We start from the raw sequence: 19,780 nt of genomic DNA, 5'->3' as shown, positions 1-19,780 counted from the left end.
ATTGGAGCTAGTAAAAATGCTTAAGAGTACATCATTCGCTCTTGTCTTCCCTTTACTAGTTCTGACTTGCTGCTTACTATGCCTGGGTATTTAGCAATGAGATTGCATATCGGAGCTAGTGAGAAAGATTTCTTTCTTACAGTATTGAGACGAATATAAAATTTTCTTTTCAAATATCTCGAGTTCTCATAAATTATCTTAGATAATTTTGCATTCAAACGAGATAAAATTTAAGTAATTTCCTGTTTGATTCTAAAATAGCATTATTCGTAATGAAATTGGAATAAAACACCTTAAAAAAAATAAAAATAACTTATCTCATTTGCAAGTAATTACACTTAAATTAAAATGTAAATAACTAGAATAATTAAATTACCATAATATGCAAAGATAAAATAGGAATAATAATAATTATCTTGTAATGTGAATGGGATGGTATATCTGGTTCTGCCGCATCGTGAATAAAAAAAGTCAAATACACATTTTTTCCCACTGGCGTCATAAAAATTCGAATACCAACCATATTCTAATATAGTCGCGTGTTAAACCATAAAAGTCGAGCTAAACGTCTTTTATAACAACCATTTATCAATTTTAATATCGTCATCTGTATTCAGGATATTATACCAAACGGAGTAATTGGAAAAATTCGAAAATATTTCACATATTTATGAAAGTAATTTATTAGTTGAATGATGTGAAAATTTGGCATGAAACATTTATACGACCTCTGTATATTATTATAGTAAAAACTTGGAAGTATTTACACTTTGAGTAAACGTTAAATATTATGAAATAAAATCTTAGGGAGGCACTTAAAAAGTTTTTGTTGCATTTTTAAAATCTGACGGAACGATTCCTTCACAGTTTTTGGATTCTACAATGTTTTATTCGAATATTTGCTATCGTTATTATAAATCGAAAAAGGTTAGGTTAACATTAAATCCATTGCTATACTCCAACTTGAGTGAGGACTTTAATACTTTCCGTTTTGAAGTAAATCGTTAAGCAGATTAATGCGCGGAAGAGCGCAGTATTAATTATATATATATATATGGAAGTACTTATTTTAATGGTGATAATTAAAGATTGTAATTATAAATTAAAAACTAGTTTAATTAGTATCTGATAGAAATTACCTAGTTACATGAATTTAAGAATCGCACAACTAAAGTTAGACTTTGACTTTAAACAAACTTCCAAGTTAGATTTTTACCGAGACGTTTGTTTAGAGATCACTATAAAGTTTTCTTGAAATTGAACAGAACACGCAGTGTGATATGTAATACTGTTTTTCGAAAATTAAATTGTGCCTAATTAGTAGCATTTTTATAAGATGGAAATGAAATTTCACATTTAGAAATATTTCAAGTCTTATATTTCTGTGCACTCTATATTTTTATCATTAACAAATTGGAATAGAAAAGTTTTAGGTAACATGAAAACTGATAGTTAATCATTTAAAAATAACTAATTACTTATAGAAAGGTATATTGATAAAATCATGACCTTATAATATTAACCAATGTTTGACCATGACCAAAAATTTGATATCATACTGTATTTGAACAATCATGAACATTTAACCTAAAGAGGTCAGGTTCTTAACTTTTCGATTATACGAGGTGTTAGAAAAGTATTGGAATAACCGAATAATTTTTCATAATTGAGAACTTAATAATTTAAATTTTTTATGTGAATTTGATCAAATAATATTGCATTTTTCCTTAACGTTAATTGATTCCATGTTACTTGTCAACAAATAAAATGCATTAAATGAGTTACATTTCTGAAACTGTTATTTTTACAGAATCGAAAACCATTCGAGTCTTTTCACACATTCTTCGATTGAATGTACGGTTTTGAGTTATCCGCGAGAAAGGTAAGATTTAGGGCCTCGCACAAGTCAGCATATATAATGACGTGGAAGAAAGTACTTAGCCAAATAGGCCTATCTTAGCCAATTCTGATTCTAAAATGTATGGTTTTTAAGTTGCTGGATGAAAAATGTTTTATTTCTAATTTACCAGTTTCCAATTTTTGCAAAAACTCAGACTTTTGACATTTAATTTACAGCTAAATTTTCAGCATATTGTTAAAATTTTCAATATCAAAATTTGTATTTTTGTATTCTGTGTATGGTAAAGTAAAACTTGTTTTCTTTCGTATAGTTGCAGATAAAATGCCGCATTCAAATGTTAAAAGTCAAATATTCAATTTATAAATGACATTTTTCAATATACATAACATATCAAAAAATAAAATATGAATAAAAATGCATATCATTTGTTGTTAAAAAATGTTGTATAACTTTTTAAAATCACAATACAACAAAACTGAAAATAACTGGGCCAAGGCGGTGGTGTGTACTATATATACATGGTAGAATTTTCATTTAAGAAAAGTATATATAATAACAAGGCGAGGGTAGGTCTAGCAGACTATTGATTACTTCAGCTGGCTGGCACGGATGGCGTACCCTAGCTCTTTAATAATATAACGTTGGAACATACATTTATGTACATTGCAGTAGTTGTAACACAAAGCCCACCTAACTCAATATCCGTGTATGTTGTTATAATATGTCGTCATGCAGTAGCTAGCCACGCTTCAGGAGGTAAAATCATCAACCGTATGCTTTAGCACATGCGAATACATAATTATATTCTTAATTTTTTTTTGTACCTCTATGTACGTCGTATTACTCAGGTAATATTTCCTTCCCGAAAAATCAAGGATGAGGTTTCTGCGAAATTATTAAATTAAAGATATTTACGAAAATACCTTATACTCGCGAGCAGTAGAGGTCCATAAGTCATACTTCACTTGATTACTACATGTCTTTATTATTAAAGACCACTACATTGAAATGGAATTTTGATTTTGGTAAAAATGAAATATGGCGATGCATAAAATGGCGAGAAGGGGAGGGGTGGTTGGAATGTTACCAAATTACTAAAAGGTACTTCCTTGACAATAGTTCAACTTACAAATTTTGAACCTGTCACTTCCGTTTGGAGGGTAAAGGTTGGCAAAGGCTTGAAAATCGCAAAATGTGCCATATTTAAAATCATAGAAGGGGTGGGAAGTACCTTCAAAAGGCATTTCTTTGTTACTCAATTTTTTAAAATAATTTTCGAACTCTCTAGCTTAATTTGAGGAGCTGTAGAGGATACACAAAGCCTCAAAAACTGCAAAAAACATGACACTTGGGCATAAAACAAAAGAAAAGAAGATTGGCAAGGTAGGGCTCTCTCGAAAATTGACAGTACACCAATCTATATGCAAATAAGATTATTCTTAGCATATGTCCTTTGTTACCTATGTATAATCATTCGGCTTGGAAATACGGTTTACTTAGTTTTTCCTTGATTTCCATCCTAAATATATTGGTGGAAGCATATTTGTTATACGTGTATAGAGGTTTTATGGCGTGTGCACAGCAGTTTTTTTTTTCTGCGTTCTATTTTTTTCTTCTGTTGTTTGATGAACACGGAAAGAAAAATTTATAATCACATTATTAACAATATTTTTCTTGAAGAAAAAAAATTAACCATTGGATAGATAGAATTTCTTGAGATTTTTTAAATTTAATTATGTTGTCAGTTTATGCATGAACATATCTTAGAAGATTCTAGAACACTAGATTGAATTAATCAAACCAGATTTCTGTTTTTATTTATTATTTTTTAGATAGAAAAAATGTAAATTTTTCTAGTGTAGATGGAAATTAGGTCATTATTTTTTTTTTTAAATAAGTTTTTTCATTTTTTAAATGTAACCACAGTTTTAATTAATAACACTGAAATATTCACGTTGAGTTGCAAATATTTTCTAAAATGTTTTCGAGTACAATTTTCTATTTTCTATCATTTTAATAAGTTTTATATAAGATTATAAAAAAGCTCTTGAACGAAAACTCATTGAAAAATGTTCAAGGATTTATTGAATACCGTGTTCATAATTTATAGGTCTAGTAACGGGCGTAATATTTGACAGTCATTTCAGAACGGCTGGGAAAAGAAAGAGGTTACTATTGCCCGATCCGTCACTTTGAAAATTTCAATTTTAGGGTGCACTAAAAGATCCTCGAGAAACTCTTTTTAAAACTTTGAAATGAAGCACGCTTGACCTCCTCCGTCTTCTTAGTTATTTTAATATTTTTTCTCGTATTCTGTATGGATGTATTTCGAACTATGATATTAAACTTGAGAAAGATCGATGAGAAGTCGAACTCCAACATTAGATTTGTATTCAAAACTAATTTACGAAGACAATCTTTGTAATTTCAGGTTGCTTGTACTCTAAAAAGACGTTTTCGAAATGAATTTGGGGGAGAAATGAGGATTCTAGGTCTATCTGCGAACCTGTATGAATTTCGAATGAACGTACACCTTCTGAACAGACGCCTGCTACTAACCTGCTGTGAAAAATGACGAAATTATTGAAATCAAAACATCAATATTTGTTTCATTAATCTATTAAAGGTCAATAACGTAATATTAGAATTAGAATTGAAAAAATTTGAGCAAAAAAACTGTTGTACGCAATAAAACATTAAGAAAATTGGATGTTTATCTATGAAATATTGACCTATGAAATACGCAAACAAAATCAGACGAAGCGGAGAAGGGGGTTCACTAATAAATAAAGTAAATAATTATTTTGATAAACAAAAAATCTAATTTTAATCATAAAAAAAACTTTTTTAAACGGTGAAAGTTATTTATAAAGTTGATGTGTTTACAATGCGAAACCGCTAAAAGCAACGATTTAATATTTTGATAAAATCTGGATATTTGTGTGTACTAGAGAAGAGAGATTCATTTTGTACATAGTTTAAATTTTTATAGCATGAGCAAGTTAGAAACTTTTTCATGAACTTTTTGAGCAATTAATGTTTCCAACTTGTTTCTTTGAGTATTCTATAAAATTTGTTTATTTGATTAATCGGCATTCCCCGATTCCCTCTTAACCGATATTTTAAAAACAGTGGAATTATTAAGCTACCATATATAAACATTAATCTCCTGCTGAATCGTTTGACAAAAATCAAAATTTATTCGATGATACTACTAGCTTTTTTGTAATCTAAAACGAGGATATTTTTTGAATCAAACTTCTGGGGAATTTAATAACTTTGCTTCAGTAGGTTTAGGTGTTAACAAATAAAATTATGGTTATCGTTTTACAAAACATAAACAATTCAACTTGTTGCAAATGTTCATTAGACAATTCCAATTTTGTAAGGGATACTTATTGAGCACCGCTTGAATAATTTGACTGTTGAAAAATGATTGGGGATAATTTTTTTTGAATCAAAATCTCACTTCATCTCAACAAATTTCGTTGTTGATACTTCAACGATAATATTTCATTTTGAATTTTCCTAAATTCATTCCGACTAGTTTCGATGTCGGATGTACGTATTATCTCGCATAACTCAAAGCCATTACCTGTCGAATGTGGAATTTTGTAATTTACGACTATTGTAACAAATGGCTATTCAACCCTTCCTGTTTGTATACTTTTTTTGCACTCAAGGGAGTTATTAGACGTCTACTTTTGGGTCGTAAATTTTTGAGTAGAAATGACTCAACAGTAGAAATGATCAGATTAATTTTGTAGAGATATGAAACGATATAAGGAGGGGTATATTTTCATGCTTTTTATGGCCCACTTCTTCCTCAAATAATATAGTTAAGTGGACTATATTTTAAATTCATATAGTACTACATTTTCTTTTACTCCTGAATTTTCTAGAAAGTTTTCGGAGGTTATATTTTCCGATACTATCTCAAGGACATTGTATTCGAGAAAATGTAACATTGAATTTATTATAGACCAAAATAAACAATTTTTTATATGTTTTCCAAGAAACTAAAACATTTATTTCTCTTTATAACGATTATAGTTTTACACACAAAATGAAAATAAAATTTTCACATGATTGTTATTTGTGTGGGTAGCAGCTACTAGCATTTAAATATATATCACAACACAAATACACAATACACAGGTATTATTAATAGTAATAGTAATAATAAAAACCCCCCTTTTTAGTATTGATATTTTACGATGATGAATATAAAATTTTATTAAATGTATGTTTTAATTACTATGTAATTTCTATAAATATTACTTCTGTAACGTAAATATTTTTTTTCTAAACAAATATTACTCGATTTTTTATTTATTATACCGGTTGCTATAGACAGAGTCAAAATGATAAAATCAAGAGTCCAATAAAATTTTGCTCGTAAAAAAAATTTTTGAATTTGAATTTTTCGTTCATTAAATTGCCCTGTATTAAAAAGACATCATCAAATCCTCTTAAAACTTCGTTTTGAAGCATTTTCAGCTCTTAGCTAAGGTGATTATTTTCTTGATACTAATTTTTACACAACATATGTAAGAGCCGATTCTAATGAAAATTGGATTGAAGGAAGATTTCTTTCTTTCTGAAGGTGATCATGATTCCTTTTTATTCCGTGAAATTCAACTAGAATATATACCAAGCAACAAACCTGCGAACAGTAGCCAGTCTTGCATATTTTATTTGATCAATATTCTAAAAAAATACATAAATGCACCTTCCCTATTTTTGGACCACACTGTATATTTATTTTTCATATTAATATCGTTAAGCTCTTGTCAAATGACGTCAAACTTCATGTTGATAATAATTGTTTATCATCAAAATATTGTGTATGTATGTACATTAATTATGAATTCATTATTAAAAAAGTTACTTTTTTTTTATTATTAGTTAAAAATACAAAATTTTTGAAACATGCAAATAAAATTTAATAATATGTAAAACCTGTTTTAAACCTCATGCGCGCAAAAAAATTTATAGTTGCTTAATTTGCTTGATACGTTTTACATAGCACATTAATCTTGGAAGAAAAGTTGTTTTTCGCCATACTTATGAAGTGTTTTCCACCATCTTCTTGAAAATCTTCCGTTAAAAATTTTGAGGTTGCGCTTTTTTTCTTGCACAAACCCCGGAGAAGAGAATAAAAAATTTGTTTCAAACAATGCACTCTATTAAAAATCGATTAATTCCACCCCTCCCCCCAATTTTAACGAAAATTTTGTTTTAAGCTAATGGGAGCTCTGCTAAAACAATGCTAAGTGCTAAATTCCACCCAATTTTAGGGTTCTAGAAATCGTATTTGATGGGTGAAGTTCAAAATCTATTTTACAAATTTATATCAATCATTAATATTTGAAGATGCAAATTTTAAAAGTTTACACTTTCTTAAATTTTAACTTGCTTAGTAACATATTCCAAAAGCCACAAACATTGTGTAACAGCAAATCAAATAGTGAAATAATTAATAAAACTTATCACGACACTGTTGTAAATATGTAATTGAAATTTTAATTTACGTTTAAACAATCTCATGTTTCAATACCATTTTTAATGAAATAAATAATTTATAACAACCCAAACTATGCGATTACCTTTTTTTACTGTAAGGAAAACGAATTGGCGTCTAGTGATTTGTTTCAAATAATCGTATCTAAAGAATTAATTTGCTATTTTTGAAACAAGTTTTTTATCTAATAAAAGTTGCTAATCATCCCCGATGTGTTTTTAGCCTTATCACTATATTTTGAGAAACTGCTTCAACTGTCTTTTTTTAGATGCTGGCTATTTTTTCTGACACTTTCTAACAACATTTCAGTAGTGACACCAAATTATGAAATGATTCGACATTTATCGATGAGAAAAAGTAAACCATTAAGTTAGCCTTGATTGAAACTCATAAAGGCCCTGGGCAGTATAATGTAAAAACTATATGACCCTTGGTTAAGAATTAAAGGAATATTATAGAAGAAAAATATTTTTCTCCTTTGCCGTGTCTTCGGAAACTTTAATTTTAAACTACACACGAACTGTGATCCTGAAGTTTGTTTATATTTGAATTAGGCAAATTTTTTTACTCCAAATGAATAAAAAACCGCCTGAGCTCTCGAATTGTAACAAAGTGTGTATAATTCTCCCTTACTCTTGATATCGTGTTTTTATTACTTTGAATTTTCAGCTGTTAAACATATTTTTTAATTTTGTAAACTAACGTCTATTGTTATTGTTAGTTCCAAGGTTTTATTATCTCGATTTTACAGGCGGAGGTTTCTCGCGGTTTAATTACTTACCAGTTGAATTTCGATCATTTTCAATTAAATGAATCTAAAATTTCGGAATCGAAATTACTCAATCCAAAAACTCATACTCTGAATATTTATTGATGTATTATAAATTAATTTCGACTGTGACCGTAAATAATCGTTAAACAATAAAATAAAAACACAGCATTATTGATTTTTGACAGTCAGTCCGTTCAGTCAGTAAAGTAACAAACGTAACAAACCAACATTATTATTCAAAAACATAAAATCCATTATTATTATCCTATAATAATAATTTGTAATATAAATAGATATAGATGGTTGGTTATACAATAATAAAAGATTATATTATACTGAAATAAATAATATAACCTTGAAATATTGTTATGCGATACTTGATAAATTTTTATACAATTAATTATAAAAAATAAAAGATACTTTTTTACAAAAAAAAAAAAAAAATTTAATCGACTTTACACAGAGCAACTAAAATGAAAAGAATTAAGTGAAATTCGCTAAAATTATAGACATCAAGCATAAAACAGTAAAGTGTTCTCAGATAATTTAGTTTGTAATTTTTTAAATTACCATCATTTCAATTTTGGACTCGTCTCAGAACTTTCCTACATATTTACTGAGCAGCTTAGAAAAATTAGATGATTTTCAAACAGCTTTGTTTAAACTTCAGTAGTGGGTTTAAATTTTTAGCACACTAAGCTGATTAGGCCTTAAACATTTTTATTGAATTTGTGTGCAGATTAAATGAATCGATTTAAAAGAATAAATAATTTCTCCCCATGTGAAAGTTACTGTTCTAGGCTATAGACTACCCATAGCTTTAACCTAAATTTGCTACTGTTCATGCCCACTGCTCGCATTAAAAAAAACACATGAATTGAAATTGCTAAATCTTCGTTTGGAAGCTACAACTTACAAATAAATACATGAATCAGTCAGGCAAACGCTTTTTATTTATCAGTTTCCTTTTTTCGAAGGCAATTGCATTGCTTAAATATTACTTTCAATGATTTGAACGGGGTTCTATTGAATCATGGATACTGCATGGAAAGTCGACACTAAGTATAGATATTTTTTAGCCAAAGAAAGATATTAAATTTGATTCGGTTTTACTTACTTTTAATAGGTTTCACTAAATAGTATTAGTCACACCGTAATATTTCATAGCATATTGCGATTGTAGTATCTGTTATTAGATATAGGCGCAAATTGTCTTAAAATTTAATTGTGAGCACGGACAGTGAAAGCCTAGGACAGAAAAAGAAAAGTTCTACATTTTCCATTTTCGATGATACTACGGAGTTTTAGACAGCTCTCCCACGTGGACAATGACAGACGTTGGTCTTTCCTTCACCCCACATCTTTAGATTTGATTTCTGAAAACGTTTTTTTAAATGTAGAAAACCCAAATGCAACAAATAAAAATAAAACTTCATAATATTTTCTTGAATTCACAAAATATTTTGTTTTTTTTTTTTTAAATCTGGTAAATAATCGTTAAAAAAATATTTTACAGGCAATGGTACCATTGATTTTCCTGAGTTCCTTACCATGATGGCACGTAAGATGAAAGATACCGATAGTGAAGAAGAAATTCGTGAAGCTTTCCGTGTATTCGACAAAGATGGTAATGGTTTTATATCCGCAGCCGAACTTCGTCACGTTATGACTAATTTAGGTGAAAAGTTAACTGATGAGGAAGTTGATGAAATGATTCGTGAAGCGGATATTGATGGAGATGGTCAAGTTAATTATGAAGGTATAATAAATATTACGACGAAGAACAATATACAAAGTATCATTTTTGTAGTCTATTCTTCGATTTGATTGCTTCTATACAAAATAATTTTCTATAACTCAACAAGCAAGCAATTTTGAAAACGTTAAATAAAGTAATAATTATGTTGTTGTAAATTTTTATGAACACCAAAATATTTGTAGCAAATACAATTAAAAAATTTTCCTCAAAAAACATAAATAATGAGGCCGCCAATATATATCATCTATTGTCAAGTATTTAAAATTATTTGAAAAATTCGATATGCAAAAAACATGTATACAAAATTTAGTTTTATTGAATTTAAAAAACTAGTTTTTTGCTCTTTTATCTAAAAAATTCGAATAAATTTGATTAAATAAAAAATGCATAAAAATTTATGTAATAATTATGACCTAATATACAAAATATATTCTGGAAATTATCTGATGTCATCCAGTGTAAACCGTAATTATTTGATTTATACTACAAATATGACACATACTGTTTCAAATCTGTAAATAATAGAATAACGAGACTAATAGGTTATTTCCGTGTCAATTTCAAATTGCAAGTAATTTCTTATTTTATACTTGAAACAATACGGCTTACTATAAAAACAAAACAATTATGAGAACATTTTTTTGCGTAGCACTTTTAATTTAACGTATTTATAAAAAATTGGAGCCCAAACTTGACTCAAATGACATTTGGGAAGTTACGATCTAACATGTTAAAAAACGAAACTATTTGAAAGCATACAAATTCTTTTGAGTAGAGAGTATTCCGATTTCGACAGTATTTTCCGGAATGATTGACTTTTCGTTAGAGGGTCGCGTTTCGTAAGGTAACAGAGCTTTCATTATTCCCTTTGTGAATGTTTATTCCGGGAGAAATAATTTATCGAGCCTTCTAAGAGAAGTTTTCGACTATGGATTTTTTCTAGAGGAACAAATTATTAGATTTTAAAATGAGTTGCCAAAAAGTACTCCGATCTATTAATTTTTAATATGGCTTATTTCTGATATGTTAATTACAAACATACAATAAAAATTAAATCGTCCTTGAAAGCGGTAGCGTTAAATTGGAAAATAATCTATCATGCCCCTTAAATCATAATTGTCTATCTCTATTACGGTTAAAATTAAATAAATTTTGAATCAATTACATAAACGCAAGCATATGAAAAATCAGCATATTTTATCATTGGGAATAATGTTTTTGTATGGTTTTACTGGCATTCATTTAATAACAACATTAATATATCAATATAAAAAAAAAACATTGTAACCTTGGAAGTCACAATTTTTAGCTTATAATACAATAAAAGGGATGAAATACATAAATAAATTGAATAAATTTTTTTATTTTTTCATCTTTGGTGTATTAAGTTATAAATCTGATTTCAGCAGTACGTATTAGGAAGAATTTGGGAAATGCTTTTTTTATGAATGTTAGCCAAGATATTAATAAATTTGTCGTTAAATATTTGTCACATACGTAATTGTTAATTTCACGCACATTTAAATGTAATAATTGTATGTTATATTACCGAAAAATTCCGCTATTATATTTTTACAAACAATTAACGTAACTATTCCAAACCGTGTTTAGATTTTCGTCATGTTTGTGTTAATTGAAATTTACAAAGGAGGTGATAATGTCTGTATTATTATTGCCATTTGTTGGGCGAATAAACTATCAATATCCGAAGGCTCAATAGTAACAAGAGTATAATAGTAATATATCGGTTTTAGCCACTTTCGTTTCGACATAACGTTATTTTATTAAGTTCGCAATCTACTAGAGACAAGCGGCTTAGGCGATAGGAAATATGAGCCAAGTTCGCTTCAAAATCGGTTAAAATAAAAAAAGTTGCTTCTTTTTCGTCACTGCAAATATTCGATTAACTTATCGTACCGTTAATATTACTTGAGGAAATTTTTTAACTTCCACAATTAAATTTAATTTTAACATACCAAAATTTAATGGATAATTAATTGATAATTCCGGGGTATTTTTAGCTTATAAAAATCCAGAAAATATGAATTACAAGCTTGACGTAAACTGGAATATTCGAAATTTTCAAGGCTTAAAAACAAATAACTCTAGACGCAGAGGGTAGAGTGTAAACTTACGGAAAAAAAACAGGTGTTCCGTTAACTTTAGACAAATGTTCATTACAACCTCGAATAATTCAATCACAATGTTTCAATATTCCTACATAAAATATCTCATATGTATGTTTGTACAATATTAAATTACATATTACATGTAATTAGCAGGACAATTAGTATAACTAATAATGCCTATTACGTATTTATGGTGATAATTGATGATTATTAATTTTTTTAATTCAATTGTAACAGAAAAAAAAATTACTTCTTTTAAAAATAAATTGAAATTAATTAAAGCAATTGAAACAGTAAAAGGTTAATTATTATTGTCAATGAATTTGTGAAAAAATAATTAATTTAAAAATCATAAAAATATTGTTATTTCAAAAAACAACAATATTTTTAAATATTGTAATTAATTGCAATTTGTGTTCATTTGTTTGGAATAAAATGTTATTAAAAGTAATTATATTTTATTTAACGTTTCAAAATTTTATTATCGACTAATGTGTGTAGTATATATAATATATTTTTTTATATTTATATATACTTCAAAGAATTTAGTGCCTATTATAATAAATAAATCATAAAATATTTAGTATAAAATAAAAATTTTTTACGCTAAATATTCAAAGGTTTATAGTATAACTCAATTATTAGGTGAAATTATGCTTATTTTATATAATTGCATTACTTAATAGTAATTTAAAGACAAAGGAATTTCCATTTTTTACATATTTAAAAGTCTAGAATTTGAAAAAATTTATGTTTCAAATTATTTGAACGCGTATGCTGAGTGGAGAAACCAGGCTATATAACAGATATGAAATTAATTGTAAACATACAATTTTTTGTCGTCTTAAACTTGGTAAACATTTGGGAATTTTGGTCAATTCTATCTGTCATACTTTTTAGTTATCCAGGAAAGAATTTTGGGCTGATCTACTATGTTAACATATAAGCCTCGCCATACACAAATATATTTGTAATTTTTTCAAATTTCGAATGAAAGGGGATGACACACGGAGATGGTTTCTATATCTGATTTATGTACAAAAATTGCCTAAAATATTAAGTATACGATTTGGTGTATGTTGTAATGACAAACAATACATATTTTTAATTGAGGCCCAAGTCAATATAAACTAAGAAAAAGTTAATCTAATCAAACGATTGAATAGTTTTTATCAAATCTAGATACCAATCATGATAATGCTAGTTTTGAAATTATGTCGGTTAATCTGTTTGGGAGACACGATAACATAGGAAATTGACACCTATAAACAGTACTTTATGTTAATTTTATCAGTTTAGTGCTATTTAAATACAATTTTTATATAATTTAGCTTTGTTATAAAATTGATCTTCCAAGAAATTTTTTGAAGAATATTCCTAAACTAAGCAGCTTTTTATAAATCGAAAAACCAACTTTTTCTGTCTCATATGACCTTGAAAGTCTAGCTGAAATTAAATTAATGAATAATACTCGAAAGGATTTTTGCAAAATACTCTACATTCCCTTTGAGAAAATGATACCACCTAAATTTTGTTTAAATTTTGGGAAATGTTAGTTCTTGAAGCATCAATGACCACAAGCTCAGAAATTTCTTAGTTTTCGAGACATGAGTTTAGCTTTCGGAAAGTGAGTGAAACCAGTCTATAAGAAACATGCGCTCTACTTTATTAATGTCTTCATCACTTTTCAATTTCTATCAAAACCAAATAAATGAGTTGTTATTTCGATATACGAATAAAAAATTAGAGTTCCCAAAGCTAAAATCGGTCTAGTGAAATTCTGGCGTTATTAAAAATGGCTGATTCCTAGTAAATGTAAAATATGTAAAAATAAATCGGTCTATTTTTGATATATAACAAGGAACTTCTTAAATGTCTGAATCAAGTAAGGATCTGGATTATAAATGTAATAAATAAACCTGTAATTAAATTATATTCAAATATAATAAAAAATATTAAATATTTTATGACAAATCAATAGAATATGTAATGCATGCCTTACGATATTATGAATATTGTGCTGTTACTTATTTCAACGCAGTATTTTTCATTAACTATAAGAATATATAACTATATCAATAAAAAATAGTTTGTTTATTTTTAATATATTTATTATATTTAATATAAATATATTAATTTTAATGTCTTATAAAGAATAATAAATACAGATGAGGTTTAAAAAAAGAATATGATGAAAATTTATAGAAAAAAAACAACATACAAATGATATTTGCAATTTTATTTTTATAAGATTATATTATACACGTTACAGTTGAACTTATAGAATTTTATTTTATCACTGTAATGTGTTTTAAATACTAGCGCCAAGTATACACACTTAGAAATACGGTATAATATTATTAATGTAATGTGTTCACGACCAAATACTGAAGTTGCGTGTGTGCGCTATGGATATATTTTTAACTATATTGTACTGAGGTGATTATAAATGTATGTGAAAAACGAATGAGCTGATTCGACGAAGTAATATATGATAGTTGTCAATCATTTCGGATATTTTCCGATTCTATTTATATACTTTGAGTGTAGATCTTAAAAACAGGATGGCGATTGACTTGGAAAACCTGCAAATTCACACAATTGGTAGATTACAGATACTTAATTTGTCTCATTACAAACTGTAAAACTGGACTTAATACCTTAAAAAAACATGAAAATTTTATTAAAATTGACGTTTTACATATTTCTTCAGATTTTCAAAAATTAACTTCTTTCTGTATGTGAAATTAAAGAATAGTACGATGATTTTAATATCTTAACGTCAAAAGTCGAGTCAAAGTCAAAGGTTGGAGACGGACGATTATTATACATATAGTGTTTGTATTTGTTCTGAAATAATTGTCACTTTTCAAAAAATTATCAAAATGGGTTATACTGTTCGATATTTCCAAGACTCATTATTGTTAGAAGCACTGAATTCATGAAATATTAACATTATCTAAAAAATTTCTTTGAATTTACAATTTTGATCGCTATCCTGTTAACGATAAAAAATCAGATTTTTTAAATTATTTATAAATTCAGTCTCTGATGTTTTTAAAAACTATTTAGAATCGCCTGTATATAAATATCATATTCTTGATTGTTGAAAATTGTTTAAGCAGATGAACCATTTTAATACGTTTATGGCTTCTCTATATAACACTTCTAGTAGTCCCATTTACTACTTATTTCCTTATAAAACATCCTTGTGCTTTTAATTTTATTTATTATATTTTATTTAGTTGTACACAACACAACCCTTGGTTCATTTGCATATTTCTCTGTGCTATGTTTTAATGTATGTTGAATTTAAGGAATGTTAATTTGAAAGTAAATTTCTCATCAGGAATTCATATTTTTTCAGAGTCTTTGACCGAACTGTTTAGGCAAATTGCCAAATTATTGTTTCCTTAAATTCCATACGAAAATTTTAGACACAAGCTTTTGTGATTAATTAACTTTTTTTAATTTTTGTAATATTGTCTAAATTAAGATATATTTTTTGAGGATGTTTGTGGTATGATAAAATTGAGTTTGCGGTCATGACAGTATGTTCTCTTGCAGATTTTCGTGCTCTTGCTCAGATAATTTTCAGTCCATGTACTCAGGAGCAAGCTTAGCTCTCGCCAAAGCCGGTCAGTGGCTGTATCTCTCGCTAGCTCTCTCGCTCACTATTCTAGCGCTCCTTTTTTGTCATGCGCACATCTCTTTTTTTTGTTTTCTCATTTCAAACACATTTAAATGTTTTAAATCAAATCATTAACATTTCCTCAAAGAGAGTGCCATTTATAGCGCCTAAATGTTGCTTCTGATTAATGTTATATGTGAGGGAATTTGATTTATTGAGTGTACTGATAACTCTCTTTGACAAGTTTATAATTAAAACTCATGCCACAAAAGCATGGATGTTCAAAAGAATCATTTTATAATTTATTATCTAATTTTTTTTTTTTTTAAATCATGGCATGCGTTTAAATAATGAATGAAATATATTCCATGCATAGGTTTTGCTAACGCACTTTTATTGATTTTTAGATTGTGTGGAGCCTAAGCTACAAACTTAGTTAGAGACTCATGTTAGAAAAATGTGTAATTCAACTTGGATGTAGGCACATGTATAGAAAAACTTATTTCTTCAAAATTCACCCCATTACAGAGAATGAAAATCGATTGTTCTGACAGCAAAATGAAATTATGAAATGAGGAACATTTTAAAGCTATTTTAAATTGAAATTTGGGTAATGAAAAATAATGCCCTATGCAATTTTAGTCCATACTTTTTCTTTCCTTAAAATGTAGTTTTGAAATTTAAGAATCTATTTTTGAAACCAATTTTTAAGTATTTTTGTCTAATAATAAAACGTTTGATTTCATAATTGGTTTAAGAATAATTAAACTTTTTTGGACAAAAGCTTCATAAGGATATGTTTTTATATCTAGTTTCGATACCTCAGGTATATAAGTGATTCAAATATGTAACTAGATTTGCATTCTGGCAATCACATTTTAGTTTAAGACTTCTTGTCACTTGAAAAGCAAGATTTAATTTGAAATTATTTTCAAAAAATTTCGGAACATGAAAAATACAATTTTTATTGACAGAATAATTTCCGTATAACAATTTTTAAATATTCATGTTCTTTCTTAGTTCGTTTTCAGGGTTTATTGAGAAAAAACTAGATTTTCATTCCCTTTAACGAAGTGAATTTTAAGGAAACATAAATCTTTGCATGTTCCTTCATTTATATTGACTGCATTACACATAAAAAATCTACATACTTTTGCCAAATTTTTGTTTTTTTTTTATTGAATTGAATCTCTCGTTCGTTCAACTAAAAAATTATATTATTTTACACAATTTTTTTGAAATTTAAATTTTATATAATTTGAACACTTAAATTTACGAAATTAAACTCGAAAATATATTGAACGAATAAAATCCGTTTGATTGTTACCGAAATGCATGCCTTGAAGAAAAGAAAAAAATTGCAAGTATCAATCACAATTTAGAAATTTGAATCCACAAGAACACTCCAAAGTTTGTAAAAAAAAATCCTTGGAAAATGCTCCCTCGTTATTTTTTACTTTATTTATAGCTAAAAAGCGCATGAAAATATAAAATTTATTCAACAAAAGCTAATTTCAGTAATTAATTATAATTTTTCTTATATTTTTACAGAGTTCGTTACAATGATGACTTCGAAGTGAGCGGTGAATGTCCCCAACACCAAACTGCATTTTCGCTTTCCATTCGCATCTTGGGTCGATCATCTAACCCAATATTTGGACTCAAGGCCCGAGCCGAGCCACAAGTGAATTAATTATTAAACTAATGATTAATTTTAAATTAATTTAAACTGACGAGTTCTAATATTAAAGAAAATTAATTAATTTTAAAAATAATATAATTGTGTAAATTTTTGTAAAATACTGTTGTATTATTCTTGAAGAAAGTTAGTGTAGTAGAGAGAAAAAAATGAGAGCGTTGTGATGATTGCAGCGCCCCACATTCATGATCGCTACGACTGCTACCACACTCCCCTCCATATTAATTTACGAGTGGCGTTCGTAGCGATAATAAATAATATATAAAAAAAAGCAACTCAACCTCCTATCGTCTAAATAAATGTGTTTTGTTTGGGCCAGATAACCGGCTCGGCTAATATAATATTAATATATTTGAATTAATTAATTATTCCCTAATTTCGTAATAATTAAAAAAAAAATATTTATACTTTATTGTTTTTATTAGTAATTTATGTTTGTACGAAAATATTTCTTATTGTTCTCTTCTGTCTAATTCTCTCAGACTGTAATTTTATAAAATCTAAAATTTATATTCAAAGCTACATCTGTATGAATTAATATATTGATACACGCATGCGTGCAAATTAATTTTCATTCTTCATACAAATGATATTATAATAGCTTAATAAAATTCACCATCATCCAAGAATTTGTAATTTTCATTTTATAAACATGGAGTGTGATTTATCTATCATTTGTCGAAGTCTGAAATCTAGTTTTAAATTTTAAACATTGATGTATAAAAAAAACGTAGCCATCACAAAATATAGCTTGATTTTTTTTAAGTTACAGTCTAAGCGTGAAGGACGGTATTTTGAGAGGATATCTTTATATTTTAAAGATTGTGTGTGCAAAGGTGCTGCGCCTTCACAGCCAAATTAAAAAAATATCTCTATTATAAAAAAAAATATAATACATAGTATTACGTTTCGTTATTATTATGTCTCTGGGTGTGTGTATATTGCACTACTCTCTTAAGGCCACGCAGCCGTAATGAATCGGGCGAGCAGTCGGCCACACCTAGCTGCTCTTGTTTATTAAAAGACATCTATAAATAAATGTTTCATTTTTAGGTCATACGTGTTGTTGCCTTCTTCCACTTTTTTTTTTATTTAACCCCTTATCGTTATCATTACCTCTTAATTTATTCATGGGGTTTATGTTACGAAGTTTCATGACACTTTAATTTTACCACCCATAATTTTAACAATTACATTTTTTGTTTCGTTCATTATTTTCCTCCCCGTATTTTTTTTTTTAAATCAAACAATCCATTTTTTATTTATACAAAATCGGTAACAAATTTATAAATTTTTCAGCAAGTATTGAATAATATTTAAAAAAAAAATTAAATAATAATCCAATGTTCTGTTCAATACAATTATTTTATTTTTATAATTTTATTATTTAAGTTTGGGGATTGTTTTCTAATAAAATTTTAAAAATATTATATTCAGTCTTCTTCATCAACTTTTGAGTATTTATTCAAATAGTTTAAAACGTTTACCTCCCCTTGTTATTAAAAAATCAAGTATCAGTATTGAAATTTAGCACTGTTTCTCTCCCTTTTTTTCCGTGTATACCTTAAAAAAATTATCCTAAAAGAGACCATAAAATCTCTTGTGTTATTATTTTTTAGATAATATTGATATGCAAAGGATAATTTTTTTTGTGGTTAGGTATACAAAGATGAAAAATATATTTAGAATTCGAAATTAATTAGAAAATTGAACACTCTGAAAAAAAAATTGTGCTATATATCATTTTTTGAAATATTTATGTAGTTACTAATTGCTAATTTAAAATGTCCTAACTATAGTCAATGTTAAATATTCAATTTTATATCTAAATTTATTTATATTTTTTCAATTTACTTTTTAGTAATAATATCACTTTGTTAATAAGAATTTTGAACATAAAAATTTATGCTAGTAAAAAAAATACAAATAAAAAACAAGTAGTCATTTCACAGTTGTAATTTTAAATGTAAATTTCATGACAGATTTTTTTTGTTTTTCTAAACAAAAATAATAAATTCGTAAGGGATGAAATCTGATGTGTACAATTTTTTTATAATGAAGGTAAGTGAAGTTATATTACCTAAATCATAATATCATAGAATTTTGTAGAATATGATAAGAACTTCTGTATCACTTCTTAACTCTTGAGAGGTGATTAATTTTAGGCAAATTGAAACGTCTTGTGATTAAACTTAACACCTTTTGGGTCATTACTCAGATCTGATAAAATCTATTACTTGCCATGCACTGGAAATACCATCACATAGATATTTAGTTCCTTCAGTGTCTTAAGCAATATATCAACTAAACATGTTAAAATTTCGCTTAATTTGTGTAAACTGGTTTTGTAATAAGCACTCGCGGTTCGGGAATCATTTTTTTCGAGAGCTCGTGGCTGGGTGACC

The 19,780-nt window shown here is 27.5% G+C and overlaps 1 protein-coding gene across 1 annotated transcript in view; it reads left to right on the top strand.

The window, feature by feature from the left end:
• Positions 1-18,432, top strand: part of LOC123301652 (calmodulin) — a 29,628-nt gene extending 11,196 nt beyond the window's left edge. The window contains exons 3-4 of the mRNA XM_044884488.1: positions 9,674-9,916; positions 17,228-18,432. Coding sequence (XP_044740423.1) covers positions 9,674-9,916; positions 17,228-17,256 — 272 coding nt within the window. The 3' untranslated portion in view covers positions 17,257-18,432. The remainder of the gene's footprint in view (positions 1-9,673; positions 9,917-17,227) is intronic.
• Positions 18,433-19,780: the final 1,348 nt, after the last annotated feature.

Source organism: Chrysoperla carnea, chromosome 5 (genome assembly GCF_905475395.1).
Source record: "Chrysoperla carnea chromosome 5, inChrCarn1.1, whole genome shotgun sequence".
NCBI classification, from domain to species: domain Eukaryota; kingdom Metazoa; phylum Arthropoda; class Insecta; order Neuroptera; family Chrysopidae; genus Chrysoperla; species Chrysoperla carnea.
This window is presented reverse-complemented; position numbering and strand designations above follow the sequence as displayed.